This window comes from Syngnathus floridae, chromosome 4, assembly GCF_059516105.1.
Source record: "Syngnathus floridae isolate MCC-2025c chromosome 4, RoL_Sflo_1.0, whole genome shotgun sequence".
NCBI classification, from domain to species: domain Eukaryota; kingdom Metazoa; phylum Chordata; class Actinopteri; order Syngnathiformes; family Syngnathidae; genus Syngnathus; species Syngnathus floridae.
The window spans coordinates 19,338,934-19,364,306 of record NC_142416.1 but is presented as its reverse complement, the minus strand read 5'-3'; the positions used below and the strand labels follow the sequence as shown (position 1 = coordinate 19,364,306).

The window sequence follows — 25,373 nt, the reverse complement described above, 5'->3', positions numbered from 1 at the left end:
GAAACCGTCTTGATTTCACTTCCAGAACTCACCAGTGAAATATAAACACATTAAAAACATTTAAACGGATTAAAAAAAACACTTTTTAATGTCCCCTATAATGCTTATTTTCACACAAATCATCCAAACAAGAGGCCAAGAGTGCTTGCTTCAAGCTAACGGTCACTCTTAGTCAAACTCTAAAACTGACACTCAAAACAGAAGGGGAATAATTATTGTATATTCAAACATCAAACCAAATAATTTCATTTGATGATAGTCTGGTTGCGTAATGCTAACCTAGCGTAATGCTAACCTAAACAGCTGCACGTGTTTGAGATCTGCCAATGTTGCCTTGCAGGCTCTGGAGAGTGAGTTTGTGTCATGCCAGCTGCACCAGTGGATCGACCTGATCTTCGGCTACAAGCAGCAGGGACCCGAGGCCGCCCGAGCCCTCAACGTCTTCTACTATCTCACCTACGAAGGCGCCGTCAACCTCAGCTCCATCACCGACCCCATGCTGAGAGAGGTGAGACACTATTTATTTCCCACCATGTGTTTTGTGAATTAAAATATTCACGTTTTGGATGAAAAGAAAAATATCAACTCATGTCAGAAGGTACGCCAGCCAAGTAACCTTCCGTGATAAAGTCTTGCGTTACAATCTGTAGAAGATCCCGCTGAGTCAGTCGCATTAGAGCAAATGGATGCACAATGTGATTATTATAAAAGCATGTGTCCCGTCGCCGCGTCGGAACTTCATGGAGATGCCATTAGTTGCAACGCTAAATGGGTTGCAAGCATGAACAATGCGAGATTCGCTGAGCCAAGCACTCTGCCACCGAGTCTTCCTCTCCGACGGCTTCCAGCCTCCGCCGTGGCGCTCATTCATTATTCATGGCCTGCGTTCCAAGTCCGAAAGCGAAGCACACCAAACGCTCGAGAGAAAAAAAAAAAAAAAAAAAATGCAGTCTCGCCGACAACTTCCTAGCAAGTTCACCGATCCGATGCGAGTTAAAAAGGCGGCGTGCCGGCAGTCGGCAAATCATCTTGCGGGCATCGTTAGCTCTTTTTGGTGGGATGGAGAATCTTTGTAAAATATTCCTTCAACCCGGAGAACCTTTTTATGCAAACATATTTACAGAATTAAAATATGGACCGAGCCCCACCGCGAACAGCAAAAAATGGTTTATGGATTATTTCATTTATAAATAAATAGATAAAAATGCATTTAAATGGCTTATTAATGCCATAATAACTTCCACTAACATCGTGTTTAACGTTCCCAAAATTGTAAACGTTAACTGCTTATCAGGAAAAAGCTAGGCAAATGATATTTAGCACAATTACAAACGCAGCACGACTAATAATTCAAGCGACGCTCTTTTGAGCGAGATGGAGATGAGTTTGCCGCTTTCCAAGGAGATGGCGCACGTCTTCAGATGCCCTTCATGCTCAGTGAGTGCAGCTTCACGGGCACCAGGGGTGCATCTTTGATTTATCACCTCATTCACCCTAATTCCCATCCAGATGTGCTTTGGCCTTATAGCGCCCCACACACACACATACACACACAGGCATGCAGATTCATGACCGTGCCGTGGCGGTCATTTGCACACACACACACATGCACGGTCCAAGCCCATTACACACACTTTTGGTTTAATGGATGAGTGCTTCTTCATTATTTTTGCGGATCATAAATACATGCACACACGTTTGAGGTAGCGTCAAGCGGCTGGTGCGTGTTATTTAGTCGAAAAAGAGCTTGGGCGTCAGATGGTGGTGTTAGCATACTTTCAGATAGCCCTCTGTTTTTTTTTTTCCTCTTTTTTTAAGGTCGTTTTTGCTTCATAAATTTTAGTCAAATATTTTGCCAAAAATTTATTACATATTTCAATCATTTTGTTTTATTTTTAGATTTTTTTTTTTTTTTACATTCCATTACAAAAGTTAGGCCAGTCTTGGCCTAGCACGTCTCTGCGAGCCTTCACGTGTCACTTTTTCGTCCTTAGCCTGAGCGCCTTAATTAGTAAAATAAACGCACAGCTTGTCATGCCGTCCGGCCGGCCCAACCTCGCGCTCTTAAGCTCGACCTTACGGGCGGAAGTGGCGTCGCGGGGGCCTGCGCCTCGTCAAACAGGCAACGTAGGGCGGGGTCGGCCGTTACCCGCCGACGACAAGCTAGCTTTGAGCCCCGCTTGTGGTTTCTCTCGGAGGCTGGTCTTTGTCACGGCGACGAGACGCACATTTGTGTTTGCTAGGAAGAAGTAGTTGACCGAGGAAGTGGCTTGCGTGATCCCGGTGGCTCCGTTTGGTTTGGCTATGTTTTTTTTTTGCCTGCTGCCACGTCCCATCTGGCCCAATTCAAACACAAGGACGTTTGGTGATGCCTTGATTGCGTAAGATGCAAAACGTTCCTCAGAGAGACAGAAATGTTTTCAAAGTCACGTTGGTCCTTCTCGAGATATACACACACTCGATTGGCTCATACACTTGCATGTTTATAAAGGCATGGACATAAACGGACAGGATTGTGTGTGTTTTCCATCGCTCATGGAGTTTGGAATATCTCAGCACAGTTTAGGGAATGTTGCCGAGACCGCTGCAGAAGCATGATTACTTCCTGTCGTGCCTCTGCTCGGAGTCTGCGCACACACACACACACACACATACGCACGCATTAATGCACATCTGTGTTGCCTCTGACCAAATAAAGAGAAGCACGCAGCCGATGATGTCGCCTTCTCACGGCCGCGCAGGGCTTCCCCCTCTTTCGCTGGTGATTACGGGAAAATCCTGCAACTTCTCACCGAGCGCAGCCTCGTCGCAATTGCGCACACTCGGCGGAATTCGGCAAGGAAATGAAAAAAATATATATACCACGGTTTGTTTATTTAGTCTTTGGGTAGTTTACAGTAAATCTCACTGGCGACAACAGAATGGCCACAGGCCGTCAAGTGAAAGGCAGTCATCCAGTTTATCTTGGTTATTCAAAATATTTAAATATAAAAGTAGTTTTAGTTAGCTTTTAGTAATTTGTCTTTTTTAATTTAAAAAATGCACTCGGGCTGAGTTGAAATAATTTTCCCTTTTTTAAATTACAATTATAATGGCAAAGTCAGTTAAACAAATTAGCACTATGTGATTTTAAGGTTCTTTTATTTGTTATTGTCATTTATTAATTATCAAACTTTAAATTATCTTGAAGTATTTGGCAAATGTAATGATTCATGTTTCTTTATTTAATGAGTAAAATAAAAATGAAATAGTATAATAGTCAAATCACAAATGTGTTTGATTAAAAATAACATTTAAGATGATGTTTCTAAATTTTTTAAATTATTTTTTTAAATAAATGAAAAGTATAAAAAAAATATTTGAAGTATAAGACAATAATATAGAAGAACAAAATCAACTCATACTCATGACATCATGCAAAAGAGCCCATAATAGATTGCATTGCCAATAAACAAAATTGTAGCTGGTGACTTTCTCCATTTACACACAAACATTCAAATCAGCTTTAATAAAAAAAAAAGAAATTGGTCTGAATCTATATTTATTTATTTCTCCCTTGAAATCCCCCATTTTTTTATTCCCCCTTTGTGTTGTTGGCCCAGATTAGCATAAATTTGTCATGTTTGACACGCCGATCCGTCTTGTCGAGTGGCAGCGTAAATCAAGCGACCACGTCGGCGTCGTCAAAGGGCGTCGCCGCCATTTAAATGTATAGAATATAGAAAAGCCTCATCAGACACGGGCCAGCGCCCTCAAAAGAGATTGGCCTCGGCGACGGGGGCCCCCGAGTCCGCACCGCATAATCACCTGCGCATGAGACGGGAACGCGCTGACCTGCGGCGGGGACCTCGTAAACGTCACCGCCATCGAGAATGGCTGCGAGGAGTCGCTTCCGCTCATTGCGGTGATTCTGCTTTTGAATTTGAAACTGAGCGCCATGATGATGTCCAGAGGCTGCCGGGCCGGCGTCCACTCTGACATTTATGGTCCTATACCTCTTCATTAGCGCCACCTAAGCAGCCTGCACGCCGCCGCCCTCCGCTTTCCCACGCGTGTAGGACGAAATTGATGTGTGCGTAGCGAAAAATGCTGACGCTCGCCGTGTCTTTCCAGGCTGTCGAGTCTCAAATCCAAAGTTTCGGGCAGACCCCCTGCCAGCTGCTCATCGAGCCGCACACACCCCGAAGCTCGGCTATGCAAGTGGTAAGTGTGTTTGCACCAATAATGAAAACTTCTTTTGGAATCTTTATTATGCTTCAAAATGCTCCGAAAGAAAAATTCACAAAGAGTTTCACTGGTCCACATTCAAGTTTGTTTTTACATCAGCAATAGATGTAACGTACGTAAAGACGGTCGAATTAAAATTTCAAACGTGGGAAAGCAGTCACACTACGTCAAAACGATGATGAAGTGGATCTAACTTGGCTTTTAATGGTCTTTTCCCACCTTGCCAATTTCCCACCGCCCGAGTTGCAAAAAAATAAAAAGCGTCAAGTGCGGCCGCCTTTTAAGGGCCAAAAAATGGGGGCCGGCTGCCTGTGATGGGCCCCGAACCCCCTTGAGTCCTTATTAGCGCGGTGTCCCTGTGGTGCTGACAGCTGCCCGCCGACCACCACAAACACACACACACACGTCACACTCGGCGCTTCACACAAGAGCTAATTCAAAGGAGATGTTTTGCAAAGTCAAGATTGTTTCCCTTCTCGAGTCTTTTAACCTGGCCTCTTTGAGTGTGTTGTAAAGAGTGTCGGCATGTGAGCGCTCGCTAATGGCGCTGTCAGTGTGCCTGCTCGGCTATCAGGCGCATCAAGTGGATTTTCTTTCATGTTCAACACGGATCTAATTTCTCCTGGCGAGGGGGAGCGAAATGCCAAAATGGCCGACCGACTTCCTGTGTGATTTTGGTTGTTGGTCCTTTGACCCCATTTTGTCTATCCAATTCAAAGTTTTGTTTCTTGCTGCCATTGACAAGTGACTGTTTCTATCCTATCCTAACGCTCTTTCTTTTTCTCTTTGTCTCCATAAAAACTACATTTCCCATTTTCCATCGTCATCATATCCGCATGTCGCCACCATCCCTCTGTTTTGTTGGGGGGGGGGGCCACCTGAACAGTATCTTCTCCTGCAGACGCCGATGATGTTCACGGAGCAGATGCAGCAGGACGTCATCATGGTGCTTAAGTTCCCGTCCAACTCGCCCGTGAGTCACGTGGCCGCCAACACGCAGCCGGGCCAGGCGGCGCCCGCCGTTATCACCGTCACCGCTAGCCGCGTCTTCGCCGTCAACAAGTGGCACGGCCTGACAGGTCAGATGTCTTGCTTCGATATTTCTTTCATTTATCTATTTTATTTATTTTTATTTATTTTAGTTTATTTTTATTTTATTTATTTCCACATTCCAACAATATTTTTGGATTGAGTTGCGAGTCTTTTCCATTGTTGCCTTCATTGATTACCGGGATTCCCGCCGCCATCGTCATTCCCAAGCTCTGCGACCACAGAATCATTTTGGGCCGTCCCCTCCCGTTCATCTTCTCGCGGCGAGGTGGAGGATGACCTTTGATTTAGCCGACAGTTGACTGCGTGCGAATGGATCAAATGTGACACTCCTAGCAGCCTTCATTTGGCCAAACGTCCACCTCCACGCATCAGCTGAGACGGATTCCTTCCCGGGCCGTCCCACACTGCGAGAAGAATATCAAATTTGATATTCCTAAATTTGTGAAAGTGACGGCTAATCAGATGAAGTCAAGCGGCCCGTTTGACATCTGACCTAACTCATAATGTCTCGTTTCCCCTTCCAGGTCATCCCAGTTCGACGGCGCAGCAGCCGGCGGAGCAGCAGTACCAACTTCCTGTGGAAATCGACCCTCTTGTCGGTACGCTTCCCTTTTTTTTTTTTCTTCTCAAAAGCGCCAACGCCGCACGAGCTCATACGTGCATGAAATGATTTTCACGAGCGCAGACGCTCGTCTTTGCGTGATATAGGCCCCGCTCTCGCGCGTGCGCCGCCATTTGCATGCAAATTGGAATGCAATGAGCTGTGGCCTCGGCCTGGCATTTCATCATCAAGCACCGCCACCGTCCTTTCTCCTTTTCCATAACCCCCTCCCTCCCTCCTCCTCCCCCTTCCAATGCATCCTCTTTGCTTTAATTTGGGCGCCGGGAAAAGGACGCGTGTCAGCCGCAATGAATACGAATGCGGTAATAATGCGTGATTGAGAACGCGCCCACGACGGGCTGTCAGGACAAATATGGCCGCCTCTCATCCTTCACGACTTGTTGATGAGGAGGAGGGGGGAGGAGGAGCAGTAGAGATGGGCCGCAATCATGGGAGGGAGACTCTCCTCACATTGCGGACACGCATCAGTCACTTTATTAGGGACACCTTCGCCATCTCTCGAGAGCTGTATTTAAATTCATGTCTTCATTTTTGATTGAAGGGCTCTTCGTTTAATAACGTAGTGAACCCGGGTTCCAGATCCACACGCAGTCTATATATATATATTTTATTTTTTTTTAAATAGCTTTTGAAGTCCCACATGCCTTTTAATCACATCAACGCACTTTTAAAAAATTTAAATGCTAAAATCAAATGCATCAAAAAATAATGTGAATTAGCAAAATGGTTCATTCTACTTGTACTCAATTACCCATCTCACGCTTATCAGCATTTATACATGGAACATTCCGAAAAGCGGCCCTGCGAATCCTCACAACCGTCAAGCCTTCGCTACAGGTGCCGCTGGCCTTTCTCACTTTTTTGGGAGGCGCTCCTGACACCTGCTCTCTCGTGTTTTTTTTTTTTGACACCCCCACATTCCAAATGGACTCATCCGTCACATAATATAAACCCAAAGATTCCTCTTAAGGATGAGAGCGTGTCAGCAAAGTGCGAGAAGTGAAGTCTGCGTCGTTACTCAGCCTCTCGGCGCCCGGGCTGCAAAACCCCGACTTGAATAGAAGTTAATAGCATGAAGTTCATTGGATAATGACACATTGTTTTTCCATTGAGAGGAGCCATCGGGTTTCCTCAAGCAGCTCAGAGCTCTGGACATCACTTTACAAGAACAGAAATAGAGACGAAAACAACAAATGACAGAAGATCCAATGTCTGAAATTCGAATCATATTTCAAAATAATTTAATTTTCATTTTATTGATCCACATGAACATGAAAAGCAAAAAAAAAACCTTAACACAAATAAAAAATAAGCAACTAGCCCTGAATATGAAACTAATTAGTTAAAAAAAATCACAACTAAAAACAAAATAAACATCAAGTATAATGAAAAATACCAAACTATGATCATGACTATATTTCCAAATTAATTTCTAAAGTCAAAATATGAACTTCTCACTGGAGTAAAAGAAAGGAGTTCAGCATCTCAATCAAAAGGTACATACAATAGAATTATCATTGATGCATAAAGTCTGCTCAAATAGAAGGTGAGAACTTCATGGATCGTTGCTCATCTCCCCAACACGCTCGGAATTCTCAATCGAGACTTTTTGGCAACTGGCTGAGGGATAGGTGTGGGTACCTGTGTGCCTGGTGAAGCTTACCTTGTGAGAGAATGCTTGACCACAAAGTAAGCATGTAAAAGGTTTTTCACCAGTGTGGATTCTTGTATGACTTTTCAAGCTTCCCTTCAGTGCAAATCTTTTGCCACAAACTGAGCATGAAAAAGGTTTCTCACCAGTGTGAGTTCTTGTGTGAATCTTTAAGCTTTGCTTTTGTGAAAATCTTTTGCCACAAACTGAGCATGAAAAAGGTTTCTCACCAGTGTGGATTCTTGTATGAATTTTCAAGTTTCCCCTCACTAAAAATCTTTTGCCACAAACTGAGCATGAAAAAGGTTTCTCACCAGTGTGGGTTCTTGTGTGCATTTTTAAGTATCCCTTCTCAGAGAATCTTTTGCCACAAACTGAGCATGAAAAAGGTTTCTCACCAGTGTGAACCATTGTGTGCTTCATGAAGGATTCCTTACAAATGAATTTTTGGTCACAAACTGAGCATGAATAAGGTTTCTCACCAGTGTGGAGTCTTTCATGATTTTTTGCGTGGTGCTTACTACTGAATTTTTTGTGGCAAACGGAGCATGAAAAAGGTTTCTCACCAGTGTGGATGCTTGTGTGCCTTTTTAAGATTTGCTTTTGTGAAAATCTTATGCCACAAACTGAGCAAGAAAAAGGTTTCTCACCAGTGTGGATGCTTGTGTGCCTTTTTAAGCTTTGCTTTAGTAAAAATCTTTTGCCACAAACTGAGCATGAAAAAGGTTTCTCACGAGTGTGATCCATTGTGTGCATTATGAAGGATTCCTTACAAATGAATTTTTGGTCACAAACGGAGCATGAAAAAGGTTTCTCACCAGTGTGGGTTCCTATGTGCATTTTTAACTTCTCTTGTGAAACTCTTCTGCCACAAACTGGGCATGAAAAACATTTCTCACCAGTGTGGATTCTTTCATGACTTTTTGCGTGCTGCTTACGACTGAATTTTTTGTGGCAAATGGAGCATGAAAAAGGTTTCTCACCAGAGTGGATTCTTTCATGACTTTTTGCGTGCTGCTTACAACTGAATTTTTTGTGACAAACGGAGCATGAAAAAGGTTTCTCACCAGTGTGGGCTCTTGTATGATTTTTTAAGGATTTCTTCACTGTAAATCTTTGCCCACAAACTGAGCAGGAAAAAGGTTTCTCGCCAGTGTGGGTTCTTGTATGAATTTCTAAGGATCTCTTCAGTGAAAATCTTTGCCCACAAACTGAGCATGAAAAAGGTTTCTCGCCAGTGTGGATTCTTGTATGAATATTTAAGGATTCCTTCCGTGCAAATCTTTTCCCACAATCTGAGCATGAAAAGGGTTTCTCGCCAGTGTGAGTTCTTGAGTGCTTGGTTAAGGTTCCCTTCTGACTGAATATTTGGCCACAAACTGAGCAGGAAAACTTCTTCTTTGTGTGCTCTTTCAAACCTTTGCTATTAGCATAAACCAATCCACACTGGGAATATTGGCCATGTTTGTTTTGAGACTCAGCTGCAGCAGGAACATGTGACGACACGTCATGACTCTCTGATGGTGGAGCTGCTTGTGATCCTCCACAGTGGTCTCCATCACCTTCTCTGGTCATTTGTTGACTTGAGCTGCAGCTTGGAAGCTCCACCTCTTTGCTCACCTCCTGTCGACTCTCTTCTAAACTCTTGAAAGGGACACCAGTCAATGGCATCTTGCAGGCATCCTCCTCCTCCTCCTTTTTGACGTCATAGGTGTCTTCTCCCTCAGTTTTAATGTCGCAGGAGACCTCTCCCTCCTCTTTAATACAAGGCTGCTCCAGTTTCTCCTCTTTTATGGTGCAAAGAAACACCTGCTCCATTTGTTCATTGAAGTGATGGAGCTCTTTGCCCACACCTTCCTCTTTAACGTGAGGTCGCTCTGGCTCCTGCTGCTCAGGATGAATGGCTTCACTGATGTCTGCAAAGCAAGACAAACACACATCATATCAATGTATATTAACAATGAAAGTTACAGTTGAAGAGAAACTGGTAAAACCTATACAAGGACTTCTTCAATCTGCCTATCACACATGATTTTGATAGGATTCCACTAAAAATAAACACTGGAAGAGGATTCATAATAGAACATCGTTTTTTCCCTCATTAAGACGTCGACTAACCTGCTCTGCGTAACACAACGTAAGGCTGCAGCCAAAGAGCTTCCAGTCGTTGACGACTACCGTCCTTTTCCTCCATGGACTTTGCTGTGGTCCTTGCAAACATTTTCTCGCTGCAATCAGGTCGAAGAAGCAACAGACATTAATTCACACACTGAAACAAAGAGGAGAAGACGATCAGTATTTGTTTTACTCACATGGAGAACTAACAGAGAGCGTTTCAGTTACATTCTCCATCACCTCTGAGCTATTTCTGTTTTGGCTCCCCTTTTTAATGTTTTTAAGGTTGCCCTGGTTACAAAGGCTAAAGGGAGGGAGGGGACAGCAACGCTAACGAATGTAGGAGCCAACAGGAGCTCCACCATCTAATTATTTCAACAACCACAACACTTTTTCAACGATTTCACTAGGAATTACTAACAGAATGAAAATAGGAGGCATAAATTGTGGTCAAATGAACTTGTGTTGTTTACAACGTGAACTTAAAGCGACCCAATACGACATTTCATGGAGATCGGACCTGTTTTTGCAAATGTGTGTTATTCTTCTGGTAGAATCATCACAACTAATCCTCGATTTTGAGTATTTCCACAGTACAGTATTACTCTCGGTACAGACAAGAACCAGCATGTGATGATGGCTCATTTGAGATCGAACATTCGTCGAGGATAATCAAGCTAAATATCATAAAGTTAGCACTGTGGTAGCTACCATGCTAAAAGCAGCGGGTCGCACTTCTGTATTGTAGCCAAGCAGTACTACAAATAACGGTGCTAACGTGATAACTTAGGTCCACAGTCGTAACCTACCTCTTTCGTCGTTTTAGTGTAGCTAATGTTTACGATTCCCCACATAAGTTGATGCAGCCGAATACAAGGCGATTAGCTTCTGTTTCAGTGTTTAAACCATGTGCGGTTGTATCGTCGGCCATCTACTTCCGGTCACGTAATGATGACGTCATTTGTGTGAGGTCCTGGATGCCCTCTAGCGGCAGTGTACACCACCGTCGGCGTGGTTTATTAAAGTTAAAGTCCCAATGATCATCGTCACACACACATCTGGGTGTGGTGACATTTGTCCTCTGCATTTAACCCATCCCCATGTGATTTTGATCCATCCCCTGGGGGAGAGGGGAGCAGTGAGCAGCAGCAGTGCCGCGCTCGGGAATCATTTGGTGATCTAACCCCCCCAATTCCAACCCTTAATGCTGAGTGCCAAGCAGGGAGGCAATGGGTCCCATTTTTATAGTCTTTGGTATGACCCGGCCGGGGTTTGAATCCACAACCTTCCAGTCTCAGGGTGGACACTCTACTACTAGGCCACTGAGCTGGTATTGCGCCCGAAGCGCTCGATAGCAAATGTCTAAGTGAGGCGAGCCGCGGGGCTAGCAAGGATGCTAATGCGCTAAAGATACAATATGTACAGAAAAGTGATTAAATGTGGAACTATGAATGTTGTGTTGACGGGTTTTGCGTCCTCCTCAGCCAGCAACATGGGCAGCCACCGGCGGCAGATCTCAGACCTCCTGGACCAGAGCATCCAGATCAGCTCGCAGTGTTTCATCGTGACGGCCGATAATCGCTTCATCCTGCTCTGCGGCTTCTGGGATAAGAGCTTCCGCGTCTACTCCACCGACACAGGTAGGCTGACTCAAACGCGGCGGCAAAATGGCGCAAACGGAACAACCCGAAAAGGCAAATGTGCTCTCTAGCGCCATCCTTAGGTCACACCCAACAGCACGGAATGATCAAGCACAATACGTGCGCCTTTTGATATTTTATTCAAACTAACCGAATGTTTTGCTGACCTAATTTCGCTGAACGAGATCATTTTTCATCCTTGCACTTGTAGTGCATTCCATCGAGCGCTGCTCCTAATCTTTTGCCTACCGTTGGTTCTGGCCAATACAGCCATCAGGAATGAGGTCAGGGGTCCTAAATGAAACTGTCCCGGCCGGGCCTCATCTCTTCTTCTACTTGTTTGCACTCGCAATCCTCCGCAAAGCGCCTCGGAATCAATTTCAGCAGGCCATGCTCCCCCTCCTCGCATGTTTAATAGAGGTGGCGTGTGCGTGAAGATGGCTCTATTGTGCGACTGCCACGGGGGTGTACAAGTGGAACACAGTTTAATCGCACACGCTCAACAGCTGACGCCAAAAGGGGGACCCCCCCCTCGCCCCCCCCTCTACGTGTTCCACAACAGGAGGGTTAACAATTACACAGAGCTGATTGCTACATGGAGGCTCCCGCATTCAATCTCGCGCGTGTGTGTGCGTCTGCACGTGTTTGTGTGTCGGTGAGAGTGAGTGAGTGAAGTATGAGTGAGAGAGCAAGTGTCTAAAGTGTGTGCGTTCAATAGCGTCACCTTGGTGTTTATCAAGATGTCAAACATTTTATCTGCTCGCTTTCAAGGCCGCCCTCTTTAATAACACTCGTCTTTTCACGCTGATACAACTCAATTAGGCCGACTTATTTTTTTTTTTAGGCCGGCTCAAATGTCAAGAGAGAGTTTGACGGGCCGAGGTCGCCCGTAATGAGGATTAGACGGCGGAGCCGCGGTCGATGGAGGGGTCTGAAATCTGACAGCAATTAGCCCCTCGCTCGCACGCGCAGACGCGGGACAAATATTTATTCTCGCGCTCGTGTTGATGTTGCGCAGCGAGCAGACAGACCGTGACAAAGTGCAAACATAGCCGCCGTGACGTCCCGCTATTATCTCATCACGGGCTGACGCTCACGTGCCATAACATTAGGGACACCGGACTTTCGGACCCCTGTCAAGACAAACTATTTTCTATTTTTGTGTGCAGGCAAACTGACTCAGATCGTGTTCGGTCACCGTGACGTGGTGACGTGCCTGGCCCGCTCCGAGTCGTACATCGGCGGCGACTGCTACGTGCTGTCGGGCTCGCGCGACGCCACCCTGCTGCTGTGGTACTGGAACGGCAAGCTCAGCAGCATCGGCGAGAGCCCCGCCAGTAAGTTGAATTCATCCAGTTCATAGGTGTCAAACTCAAGGCCCGGGGGCCAGATGCGGCCCATCACATCATTTGATGTGGCCCGCAAAGACAAATTGTGGACGGACTTCATGTGTCAATACTAAAATTTCAAATTGGCGTCACTTTTTAAAACTACAGATATTGCTAGCACTTTATATTACTATTACCGCAATCAAACATCTACTCCATGGAAAGAATAGCGCCATCTAGTGGGGCACTGCCCCTGCTACTGAGTCCCAACTGATGTTGTGATTTGCGGTTTTTCTCTCTGTGAAGTAACAACTAGTTTCATGTGACTGGGAAGGGGAAGGGGAGGGGTGGGTGCACACAGATTGAGTTTCCGCAATCTGTGTGTGTGTGCGCGGAGTGAAAGTGAGGGCCACTTAGAGACGTTCAAAACGTGACGTTCTGGTGGGGAATGGAAGGGGGATCGCCGTTTGGCACATGAAAGTTCAGCACCGCCCGAGAAGAGGTGGAGGGGGGTCACACGCTCGATAAAAGTGAAAAATGTCACTTTAGCGGCTTCTCTGCAGAACATGTGGGATTAGCAGCCATGAAAGCGTAGCGCGCACGTGAATCACCCCAGGCTAGGTTGCCTGACGAACACGCAAAGTGATCTTACAAATGCACTCGTTGAATATGGATGACATCACATTTATCGAAATATCCGTGTGAATGTTTTGTTTGTGTTGTTTAGCTGACATTTTTTGACATGTTCCATTATTTTCATGTACTATATGCCTCATTCCAACAGACCGCAGTGAAACACGCTCGGGCTCGTAATGCCTCACTTTGGCTTCGTGTCTCTTCCAAGAAGCTGAACCGCTCATGCAAATGTACACAAACGTCTCTCGCCGTGCATCACGAACACTTGATGACGTTGACACCGAGGCTTCTGATTGGCTGAAGTGCGGCCTGCAGCGATTCGTCAGACAACGTCGCCATCGACTGGTCACACAGGGGAACAGCACTTGACTGTTGCGTTTTTGTGCCTTAAAAAAAAAGAAAAAGCTCAAATGTGGCAAAGGCTCAAATTCAAATGTGCATTCCAGTATTGGCACAGGAAAAGTCTTATATTGCACTTGATGACTGGATGTCCTCTATGTAAATATACGACGTGAATGATTACAAATGTCAGTCAAGTCCAAATTTAGCTCAGAGGAAATGAGGGTTTCTTTGTTTCAGTTGTTTTTTTTTTTTTTTTTTGGTAGGGCTTCTTTCAGCTCGAGCCAAAACAAACGGCAATAAATGCTTGGTCCTCCTCATCGTCTGCGTGCAACATGTGCACATCTGCAGCCAGCAAATGGGGAGGCATCAAAGAGATGACAGCATTTAAAAATGGCTGCCAATGACACCGGTTTTCAATTACCGCTCGAAAAAGCAACAATATGGATTCCCTTTTATAGTATTTGTTTCTACATAATTCACTTGAGAAATGGAAGAAATGTGATGATGCCGTCCCTCCCTCTCCTCAGCGGGCATCACCACACCTCGAGCCATCCTGACAGGTCACGACTGCGAAGTGACGTGCTCGTGCGTGTGCGCCGAGTTGGGCCTGGTCATCAGCGGGTGCAAAGGTCAGCAATGTTGCGCAATCTCTTTAGCCAAGCTCCTTTTAATTGCCCCCCTTCCTTTCACACAGAGGGTCCGTGCCTGATCCATTCCATGAACGGGGACCTCCTACGTACCCTGGAGGGTCCGGAGGGCTGCTCGCGGCCGCGCCTCATCCAGGCCTCGGCCGAGGGCCACTGCGTCATCTACTACGACAAAGGACAATTCGGAGTGTTCAGTGTCAACGGGAAGCTGCTGAGACACTTGCAGGTGGACGACAGCATTAAGGTTAGTTTGTTTACATTAACACATTACATCTTAAAACAAAGATGATGTTGAATTTTTTTTTTTTAAACGAGCCATTACTGGCAATTATACCGATGAATTGGTCCGAATTAAAACTACTCTGACAAGTGCAATTTATCAACAAAAAAACATAAGTAAGTATAAAGGTGGCAATTTGCCGCCTCTTTATTGGTCAGCCGACATGCCAATCGTTACAATCATTACATTACAGTCGTGAGGTCACTTCCTTTTCATCGCTCCGTGTACGTGCCATACGATTTGTATTATGTCACTTCCTGAGGCCAACAGGAGTGGGGGGGGGGGAGGTCCGTGTAAGGGGGCTTTAGCTGGAAGTCTCCCTGATTAAAGGAAAGGCCTCGGGGCCCTTTCACACAGAGAGGAAAAGCTACTTTTGATGGGCGCCGCTCGTTGTCAACTCGCATCGGGCACGGGGCAACATTCCACACTTGCCGTCGGGCTCGGACACCTACGCCATTAACTCCCCCCCCTCCCTCCGTTCTCAGACTTCCTCCCTTCTTGGCTAAAATGACAGGAGATGGCAGCTACCGCCTTGGCCCGGCCCGACCCGTTGTTTCCGCTCTGGCCTGGGAAATGTAAATGTACGCCGGGCGCGCACACGTCTGTTTCCCATTAGGAGCCTCTGCTGATTGGCGGCGCTTAAACGTGTTCGGCGCGGGGCTGCAAACATGGCTGACATATGTCATTGCCAACGTCCAAAGACTTTTTTTTTTAACCGCCAAAGTCAGCTTTATTTTTTAATTCTTGTTGCATTTTCACATGGTGGTTGTTTAATTGGCATTGGGATCAAGAGGCGGTCCTTGGAAAAACGTCTCCCCAGTGAGGGGTCCCTCCAACCCAGAAAGTTTGAGAAGCCCTCGTTTCAACGGGGGGGACCTTAACGGCGCCGTAAATCTCGACTTTTTTTCCGCTCCCCCTCGTTACCTGCCAGAAGTTGAAAAAATTCGAGCGTCGGTTTCTCGTGGAGTCATACGAGCCAGCGAGGCCATCTTACTTCCCGCCGGGCGACGGGACGTTTGCCTTGAGCGCTCGCAGATTTACGAGCGAGCGTCAACGGTCTGCCTCTTCTGCTGGCGCGGCGCCTCCTGCTGGGCGGCGGCGAGGTCGCGGACTCCAAAATACATTCATAATAAAACCAGAAACGCTGTGTAGTAACTCCTAGAAGATTAGTCGTGTCAGAACGCTGACCTTTGACCTCGCAAAGTCATTTTGAATCCAAAAGATGGAAAATTGAAGCACTAATTTGTTGCTTTTCCACGTTAAAAAAAAACCCAAAGAGCCATAACATGAAACAGAGCTGCGGTGTTGTTGAATGCTACATTTTTTTAATCTGCTTAAGCCACCTGCAAGGAACGAAATGCGCCACGTCGAGAGTCGTCGTTGATTTGTGTACTTCCAGCCGTGCTGCGTTGCAGCGAGCAAGCAAAGCAGAGTAAATGTCAGCCTCACAGCGGGGGGCGCATCTTTGTAGCCAGTCTGGAACAGCGGGCGGCTTGGGGCAGGAGGGGGGATGACTTCCACATTTTCTACACCTTGTAGGACGTCTTGCAACAAAGGAAAGTCCTCTACATGTGTTTTTACTCGCTTTGCATGGGAAGTAAATGTGTGGAAAAAAGATACTTATGCCGAAAAAGTTTGGACCACATTTTTTTTTTTTTTATAATTAAACAGTAGTGGGGGAAAAACAGAACCCGTAAATGAACCGTTGCCTGGTGATCAGCGGCCATGTTGAACAATTAAGCCCGCCCGCGCTTGATGGAAACCAGAACTCCCGATTCCGCGTTCGGGAAATGACACACAAACACAACACCGCTCTGATTTAGGCTGCCGTCATTTGTGACTCGCACAAATTCCTCAAAACCGACGGTTTAAGTTTCACTTTTGACTTTAATGTGATTTTGATTCAACACACGTGTTGGCCTTTTTTTTTGTTTTTTTTCTGCTGAGTCATGGCCAAACCACCTGCGAGGAAAGAAACGCGCCGCGTCTTCCGTAAGCCGGCGGCGGCCGACCGGTGATTTGTGTGCTTCCCGGCCTTGTAGGCGAGCGGGAAAAGACGAGTAAATGTCAGCCTCGCGGCGGGGAGCGCGTCGTTGCGGCGACACGCTGGCGGGAGGACCATGTTGCGTCCATATTTTAGACATACTTTACGAGTTTCTTTTCAATCGCAAACACAGAAGCTGTGATTTTTGTTTGGCGCTCTAAAAAAAAAAGCAAATTGTGGTCCAAAAAAGTCAAAATCACTTAAGAAGTACACGCTAAGGAGTCGTAATGTTAGACTCTAACAAAACATAATATTATGCTAAAAGTTTAAAACTGCAATTTCTTTATTTTTCTGTACTCTATTTAGGCGATGCTGCTGAGCCGCGATGGTCAGTATCTGCTTACAGGCGGCGATGGTGGCGTCATCTCCATCCTTCGGGTTCACGACCTCAAGGTGTTGTTCACCTACCCGGGCTGCGATGCCGGCATCCGCTCCATGGCCATGTCACATGACCAAAGGTAACCAAACTACAATACAGGCTACACTTTATCGGTGTTTAGAATTGTATTCTTTATTTTATTGATCACCCAAAATGTCTGAACCGTGTGGTTTGTGTGACGCAGGTGCATCATCACGGGCATGGCGTCGGGCAGCATCGTGCTCTTCTACAATGACTTCAACAGGTGGCACCACGAGTACCAGACCAGATACTGACCAAGACCCGACGAAGCAACCAACCAAAACCGTATGTGATGCAAATAATGTCCACTTGACGGTGCTGTGTTGAGTCCACGCTGAATGTATCCTGGCAATGAGAAGTTATTTTTCAAAACCACCGCAGAAGGAACGGAGATATATATATATATTATATATTTTGTAGACAACAATGAAGAAACTTTTCATATCAGCTTGGTTGAGGGTGGAACGAGTGGTTATCTTGTGGTTTAAAAAAAAATCTATTTTTTAAGTCTATTTTGCTTTTTGTCTTCAGGTGTAACAATGCAAATATTTTCTGCGTGCTTTAGGGTGAATGTTGTACTTTGCGTGCGTGTGTTTGGGGTTTAATTATGAAGTTGCAAAATTTCTGCTAATTGATAATTGAAGGGGATTTATACAAATATGTAAATATCTATATGTATAGATATAGTTTTGCGGTTATCTTCCATATTTAAAAAATATCCATCTGAGCATCATCATCTAAGTACTAATTATTTTTTTTGCATAAATGACTGAGCAGACAAGATACGTAAAAAGCTTGACGGATAATGTTAGGCAGAACAGGAAGATTTTTCCGCTTTTCTGTCACATGATTACGTCCAACCAATCATCACGATGGTGACTTTATTAAACTGACATCCATATGACTGTTTCCTTACATGTTTTTTTTTGTGTGTGTGTGAAGAATCCTGACAAATAAATGGAATTTTCTAACGTCAATTTATGAACTGACTGGTTATTCTGGTTATTCGCACAAATTCTGAAAATACATTCCAACTTTTTATTTCAAAATGAAACACAGGCAAAACAGTTTTTTTTTTTTAAATCAATCAAGGCACAGGTTATTAGGTACACTTGAAAATGGCAGTGTACCTAATGGAGTGTCTGTGTGATTCCCTCGTTAAGTACACCTGCGTGAAAACTTTTAGCTCCTGCAGAACGTGAAAGAAGCTAAAACTTTTCATGCAGGTGTGTTTAACGAGGATAACTTGGAAAACATTGGAACGCGGCCCCGAGGACTAGCGCAGGGGTGTCCGAGTCCAGTCCTCGAGGGCCGCATTCCTCCATGTTTTCCAAGTTTCCCTCGTTAAACACACCTGATTCAATGATCAGGCTCCTGCAGAACGTGAGGATGAACTGATCATTTGAATCAGGTGTGTTTAACGAGGCCTCGAGGACTGGACTTGGAGTTACACTGAGTGCCAAAAGTCCCAATGATCGTGAGCAGCAGGGGGGGGGCCCCATTTCAACCCCTTACACTGAGTGCCAAGCAGGGAAGAAATGGGTACCATTGTTATAGTCACCGGTATGACTCGGCAGGGGTTTGAACCCACAACCTCCCAATCTCAGGGCGGACACTCTCCTCTCAGGCCACTGAGCTGGTAAACACTTGTACCGTAGTATAACACTTATAGTCGTTTTTAAATAACGTGTATACCTATATACGCCTAAATATTGTTATCCACTATATCTACTGCAATTTCACATTAGATTGCTGGTTTGAAATTTGCTTTTAATATTACTATTTTTAATAAACATTTATGTTAAAACTTGTCTGGCGTCTTATTCCTTGTTTTCGCCAATTAAAACATAAAAATCAGCTTAATCATGCTTTATATGACAATATGTGTAGGTGCACCTTCAATAGGTACACTACACAAGGTTTAAAAAAAAAGAATAAATAAATAAAGCACAACAAGGTAAGTTCTCGCATCTGGGATCGAACTCTGGAATCGAACCAAGTTCTTACCAAAAGCAAGAGTTCGAGTCACTAACCAGTCTGCTATTTAGGGCTCTTCTTGTGTAAGTTTTATTTGTTATGGGTTTTCTTTTGTAAGTTTAACTTTGGGTACTTCGAAAGTGTCATTTTAAATTGTACTTTGCTAGGTGTTCGTGTACACAACGTGTTGTGATGACATCTGCTGTGGAGTCTTCAGATCTAGTCGCTTGTGTGCTGCTCCATAAAACCATACATGTTCCATGCACTGAGAGCAAGGCTTCCATAGGGTAGTGGTTAGTACACTGGGCTTTCACCCCAGCGACCCGGGTTCAAATATCATTATAATTTATATCATAATATTTTATCATAGAAAATTTGCAACACAGTTGTTTGTGTAAGGGTTAAGGTAGGGTTAGAGCTAGGGTTAGGGTTAGAGTTAGGGGTTAGGAATAGTGTTAGCGCTAGGTTTAGGGTTAGCGCTAGGGTTAGGGTTAGAGCTAGGGTTAGGTTAGAGCTAGTGTTAGGGTTAGAGCTAGGGTTAGAGCTAGGGCTAGAGTTAGCGTTAGAGCAAGGGTTAGAGCTAGGGTTTGGGTTAGAGCTAAGGTTAGGGTTAGGGGTTAGGGTTAGTGTTAGAGCTAGGGTTAGAGCTAGGGCTAGAGTTAGAGCTAGGGTTAGGGTTAGAGCTAGGGTTAGGGTTAGAGCTAAGGTTAGGGTTAGGGGTTAGGGTTAGTGTTAGAGCTAGGGTTATGGTTAGAGCTAGGGTTAGGGCTAGAGTTAGCGTTAGAGCTAGGGTTAGGGTTTGAGCTAGGGTTTGGGTTAGAGCTAAGGTTAGGGGTTAGGGTTAGTGTTAGAGCTAGGGTTATGGTTAGAGCTAGGGTTAGGGTGTTAGGGTTTGGGTTAGAGCTAAGGTTAGGGTTAGGGGTTAGGGTTAGTGTTAGAGCTAGGGTTATGGTTAGAGCTAGGGTTAGGGTTAGAGCTAGGCTAGAGTTAGCTTTAGAGCTAGGGTTAGGGTTAGAGCTAGGGTTTGGGTTAGAGCTAAGGTTAGGGCTAGGGTTAGGGTTCGTGTTAGAGCTAGGGTTTGGGTTAGAGCTAAGGTTAGGGTTAGGGGTTAGGTTTGTGTTAGAGCTAGGGTTAGTGTTAGGGCTAGGGCTAGGGTTAGGGCTGGAGTTAGCGTTAGAGCTAGGGTTAGGGTTAGAGCTAGGCTAGAGTTAGCGTTAGAGCTAGGGTTAGAGCTAGGGTTTGGGTTAGAGCTAAGGTTAGGGTTAGGGTTAGGGTTCGTGTAAGAGCTAGGGTTTGGGTTAGAGCTAAGGTTAGGGTTAGTGTTAGAGCTAGGGTTAGGGTTAGAGCTAAGGTTAGGGTTAGGGGTTAGGGTTTGGGTTAGAGCTAAGGTTAGGGTTAGAGCTAGGGTTAGGGTTAGAGCTAGGGTTAGGGTTAGAGCTAGGCTAGAGTTAGCTTTAGAGCTAGGGTTAGGGTTAGAGCTAGGGTTTGGGTTAGAGCTAAGGTTAGGGTTAGGGTTCGTGTTAGAGCTAGGGTTTGGGTTAGAGCTAAGGTTAGGGTTAGGGTTCATGTTAGAGCTAGGGTTTGGGTTAGAGCTAAGGATAGGGTTAGGGGTTAGGTTTGTGTTAGAGCTAGGGTTAGGGTTAGTGTTAGGGCTAGGGCTAGAGTTAGGGCTGGAGTTAGCGTTAGAGCTAGGGTTAGGGTTAGAGCTAGGCTAGAGTTAGCGTTAGAGCTAGGGTTAGAGCTAGGGTTTGGGTTAGAGCTAAGGTTAGGGTTAGGGTTCGTGCAAGAGCTAGGGTTTGGGTTAGAGCTAAGGTTAGGGTTAGTGTTAGAGCTAGGGTTATGGTTAGAGCTAGGGTTAGGGTTAGGGTGTTAGGGTTTGGGTTAGAGCTAAGGTTAGGGTTAGGGGTTAGGGTTAGTGTTAGAGCTAGGGTTATGGTTAGAGCTAGGGTTAGGGTTAGAGCTAGGCTAGAGTTAGCTTTAGAGCTAGGGTTAGGGTTAGAGCTAGGGTTTGGGTTAGAGCTAAGGTTAGGGTTAGGGTTAGGGTTCGTGTTAGAGCTAGGGTTTGGGTTAGAGCTAAGGTTAGGGTTAGGGTTCATGTTAGAGCTAGGGTTTGGGTTAGAGCTAAGGTTAGGGTTAGGGGTTAGGTTTGTGTTAGAGCTAGGGTTAGGGTTAGGGTTAGAGCTAGGCTAGAGTTAGCGTTACAGCTAGGGTTAGGGTTAGAGCTAGGCTAGAGTTAGCGTTAGAGCTAGGGTTAGGGTTAGAGCTAGGGTTTGGGTTAGAGCTAAGGTTAGGGTTAGGGTTAGGGTTCGTGTAAGAGCTAGGGTTTGGGTTAGAGCTAAGGTTAGGGTTAGTGTTAGAGCTAGGGTTATGGTTAGAGCTAGGGTTAGGGTTAGGGTATTAGGGTTTGGGTTAGAGCTAAGGTTAGGGTTAGGGGTTAGGGTTAGTGTTAGCGCTAGGGTTATGGTTAGAGCTAGGGTTAGGGTTAGAGCTAGGCTAGAGTTAGCTTTAGAGCTAGGGTTAGGGTTAGAGCTAGGGTTTGGGTTAGAGCTAAGGTTAGGGTTAGGGTTAGGGTTCGTGTTAGAGCTAGGGTTTGGGTTAGAGCTAAGGTTAGGGTTAGGGTTAGGGTTCATGTTAGGGCTAGGGTTTGGGTTAGAGCTAAGGTTAGGGTTAGGGGTTAGGTTTGTGTTAGAGCTAGGGTTAGGATTAGTGTTAGGGCTAGGGTTAGGGTTAGGGTTCGTGTTAGAGCTAGGGTTTGGGTTAGAGCTAAGGTTAGGGTTAGGGGTTAGGTTTGTGTTAGAGCTAGGGCTAGGGCTAGAGTTAGGGCTGGAGTTAGCGTTAGAGCTAGGGTTAGGGTTAGAGCTAGGCTAGAGTTAGCGTTAGAGCTAGGGTTAGGGTTAGAGCTAGGCTAGAGTTAGCGTTAGAGCTAGGGTTAGGGTTAGAGCTAGGCTAGAGTTAGCGTTAGAGCTAGGGTTAGGGTTAGAGCTAGGGTTTGGGTTAGAGCTAAGGTTAGGGTTAGGGTTAGGGTTCGTCTAAGAGCTAGGGTTTGGGTTAGAGCTAAGGTTAGGGTTAGGGTTAGTGTTAGAGCTAGGGTTATGGTTAGAGCTAGGGTTAGGGTTAGGGTGTTAGGGTTTGGGTTAGAGCTAAGGTTAGGGTTAGGGGTTAGGGTTAGTGTTAGAGCTAGGGTTATGGTTAGAGCTAGGGTTAGGGTTAGAGCTTGGCTAGACTTAGCTTTAGAGCTAGTGTTAGGGTTAGAGCTAGGGTTTGGGTTAGAGCTAAGGTTAGGGTTAGGGTTAGGGTTCGTGTTAGAGCTAGGGTTTGGGTTAGAGCTAAGGTTAGGGTTAGGGTTCATGTTAGAGCTACGGTTTGGGTTAGAGCTAAGGTTAGGGTTAGGGGTTAGGTTTGTGTTAGAGCTAGGGTTAGGGTTAGAGCTAAGGTTAGGGTTAGGGGTTAGGGTTAGTGTTAGAGCTAGGGTTATGGTTAGAGCTAGGGTTAGGGCTAGAGCTAGGCTAGAGTTAGCTTTAGAGCTAGGGTTAGGGTTAAAGCTAGGGTTTGGGTTAGAGCTAAGGTTAGGGTTAGGGTTAGGGTTCGTGTTAGAGCTAGGGTTTGGGTTAGAGCTAAGGTTAGGGTTAGGGTTCATGTTAGAGCTAGGGTTTGGGTTAGAGCTAAGGTTAGGGTTAGGGTTAGGTTTGTGTTAGAGCTAGGGTTAGGGTTAGGGTTAGAGCTAGGCTAGAGTTAGCGTTACAGCTAGGGTTAGGGTTAGAGCTAGGCTAGAGTTAGCGTTAGAGCTAGGGTTAGGGTTAGAGCTAGGGTTTGGGTTAGAGCTAAGGTTAGGGTTAGGGTTAGGGTTCGTGTTAGAGCTAGGGTTTGGGTTAGAGCTAAGGTTAAGGTGAGGGTTCATGTTAGAGCTAGGATTTGGGTTAGAGCTAAGGTTAGGGTTAGGGGTTAGGTTTGTGTTAGAGCTAGGGTTAGGCTTAGAGCTAGGGCTAGAGTTAGAGTTACCCTTACCCTAGCTCTAACCCAAACCCTAGCTCTAACCCTAACCCTAGCTCTAACGCTAGCCCTAGCTCTAACGCTAGCTCTAACCCTAACCCTAACCCTAGCTCTAACGCTAACTCCAGCACTAACTCTAGCCCTAGCCCTAACCCTAGCTCTAACCCTAGCCCTAGCTCCAAATCTAACCCTAGCCCTAGCTCTAACCCTAACCCTAAACCTAGCTCTAACCATAACCCTAGCTCTAACCCTAAACCCTAAACCCTAACCCTAACCCTAACCCTAGCTCTAACCGTAAACCTAGCTCTAACACTAACCCTAACCCCTAACCCTAACCTTAGCTCTAACCCAAACCCTAGCTCTAACATGAACCCTAACCCTAACCTTAGCTCTAACCCAAACCCTAGCTCTAACACGAACCCTAACCCTAACCCTAACCTTAGCTCTAACCCAAACCCTAGCTCTAACCCTAACCCTAGCTCTAAAGCTAACTCTAGCCTAGCTCTAACCCTAACCCTAGCTCTAACCATAACCCTAGCTCTAACACTAACCCTAACCCCTAACCCTAACCTTAGCTCTAACCCAAACCCTAACACCCTAACCCTAAACCCTAAACCCTAACCCTAACCCTAACCCTAACCCTAGCTCTAACCGTAAACCTAGCTCTAACACTAACCCTAACCCCTAACCCTAACCTTAGCTCTAACCCAAACCCTAGCTCTAACATGAACCCTAACCCTAACCCTAACCTTAGCTCTAACCCAAACCCTAGCTCTAACACGAACCCTAACCCTAACCCTAACCTTAGCTCTAACCCAAACCCTAGCTCTAACCCTAACCCTAGCTCTAAAGCTAACTCTAGCCTAGCTCTAACCCTAACCCTAGCTCTAACCATAACCCTAGCTCTAACACTAACCCTAACCCCTAACCCTAACCTTAGCTCTAACCCAAACCCTAACACCCCAACCCTAAACCCTAAACCCTAACCCTAACCCTAACCCTAACCCTAACCCTGGCTCTAACCGTAAACCTAGCTCTAACACTAACCCTAACCCCTAACCCTAACCTTAGCTCTAACCCAAACCCTAGCTCTAACATGAACCCTAACCCTAACCCTAACCTTAGCTCTAACCCAAACCCTAGCTCTAACACGAACCCTAACCCTAACCCTAACCTTAGCTCTAACCCAAACCTTAGCTCTAACCCTAACCCTAGCTCTAAAGCTAACTCTAGCCTAGCTCTAACCCTAACCCTAGCTCTAACCATAACCCTAGCTCTAACACTAACCCTAACCCCTAACCCTAACCTTAGCTCTAACCCAAACCCTAACACCCTAACCCTAAACCCTAAACCCTAACCCTAACCCTAACCCTAACCCTAGCTCTAACCGTAAACCTAGCTCTAACACTAACCCTAACCCCTAACCCTAACCTTAGCTCTAACCCAAACCCTAGCTCTAACATGAACCCTAACCCTAACCCTAACCTTAGCTCTAACCCAAACCCTAGCTCTAACACGAACCCTAACCCTAACCCTAACCTTAGCTCTAACCCAAACCCTAGCTCTAACCCTAACCCTAGCTCTAAAGCTAACTCTAGCCTAGCTCTAACCCTAACCCTAGCTCTAACCATAACCCTAGCTCTAACACTAACCCTAACCCCTAACCCTAACCTTAGCTCTAACCCAAACCCTAACACCCTAACCCTAAACCCTAAACCCTAACCCTAACCCTAACCCTAGCTCTAACCGTAAACCTAGCTCTAACACTAACCCTAACGCCTAACCCTAACCTTAGCTCTAACCCAAACCCTAGCTCTAACATGAACCCTAACCCTAACCCTAACCTTAGCTCTAACCCAAACCCTAGCTCTAACACGAACCCTAACCCTAACCCTAACCTTAGCTCTAACCCAAACCCTAGCTCTAACCCTAACCCTAGCTCTAAAGCTAACTCTAGCCTAGCTCTAACCCTAACCCTAGCTCTAACCATAACCCTAGCTCTAACACTAACCCTAACCCCTAACCCTAACCTTAGCTCTAACCCAAACCCTAACACCCTAACCCTAAACCCTAAACCCTAACCCTAACCCTAACCCTAACCCTAGCTCTAACCGTAAACCTAGCTCTAACACTAACCCTAACCCCTAACCCTAACCTTAGCTCTAACCCAAACCCTAGCTCTAACATGAACCCTAACCCTAACCCTAACCTTAGCTCTAACCCAAACCCTAGCTCTAACACGAACCCTAACCCTAACCCTAACCTTAGCTCTAACCCAAACCCTAGCTCTAACCCTAACCCTAGCTCTAAAGCTAACTCTAGCCTAGCTCTAACCCTAACCCTAGCTCTAACCATAACCCTAGCTCTAACACTAACCCTAACCCCTAACCCTAACCTTAGCTCTAACCCAAACCCTAACAC

At 45.7% G+C, this 25,373-nt stretch overlaps 1 protein-coding gene and 1 pseudogene across 3 annotated transcripts in view; one reads left to right on the top strand and one right to left on the bottom strand.

Annotated features, from left to right (window-relative positions):
- lrba (LPS-responsive vesicle trafficking, beach and anchor containing) overlaps nucleotides 1-17,962 on the top strand; it is a 96,187-nt gene extending 78,225 nt beyond the window's left edge. For both annotated transcript variants that reach the window (XM_088374362.1, XM_088374361.1), the window contains exons 48-57: nucleotides 341-508; nucleotides 4,114-4,203; nucleotides 5,114-5,306; nucleotides 5,805-5,879; nucleotides 11,153-11,308; nucleotides 12,478-12,645; nucleotides 14,142-14,243; nucleotides 14,309-14,505; nucleotides 16,892-17,043; nucleotides 17,149-17,962. In XM_088374362.1, the coding sequence (XP_088230488.1) occupies nucleotides 341-508; nucleotides 4,114-4,203; nucleotides 5,114-5,306; nucleotides 5,805-5,879; nucleotides 11,153-11,308; nucleotides 12,478-12,645; nucleotides 14,142-14,243; nucleotides 14,309-14,505; nucleotides 16,892-17,043; nucleotides 17,149-17,239 (1,392 nt within the window). In that variant the 3' untranslated portion in view covers nucleotides 17,240-17,962. The remainder of the gene's footprint in view (nucleotides 1-340; nucleotides 509-4,113; nucleotides 4,204-5,113; nucleotides 5,307-5,804; nucleotides 5,880-11,152; nucleotides 11,309-12,477; nucleotides 12,646-14,141; nucleotides 14,244-14,308; nucleotides 14,506-16,891; nucleotides 17,044-17,148) is intronic.
- Nucleotides 7,514-10,641, bottom strand: LOC148399741 (uncharacterized; annotated as a pseudogene). The gene is made up of 3 exons (XR_015858111.1): nucleotides 10,478-10,641; nucleotides 9,672-9,781; nucleotides 7,514-9,469 (listed from the first exon to the last, which is right to left on the bottom strand). The product of XR_015858111.1 is annotated as an uncharacterized LOC148399741 (transcript).
- Nucleotides 17,963-25,373: the final 7,411 nt, after the last annotated feature.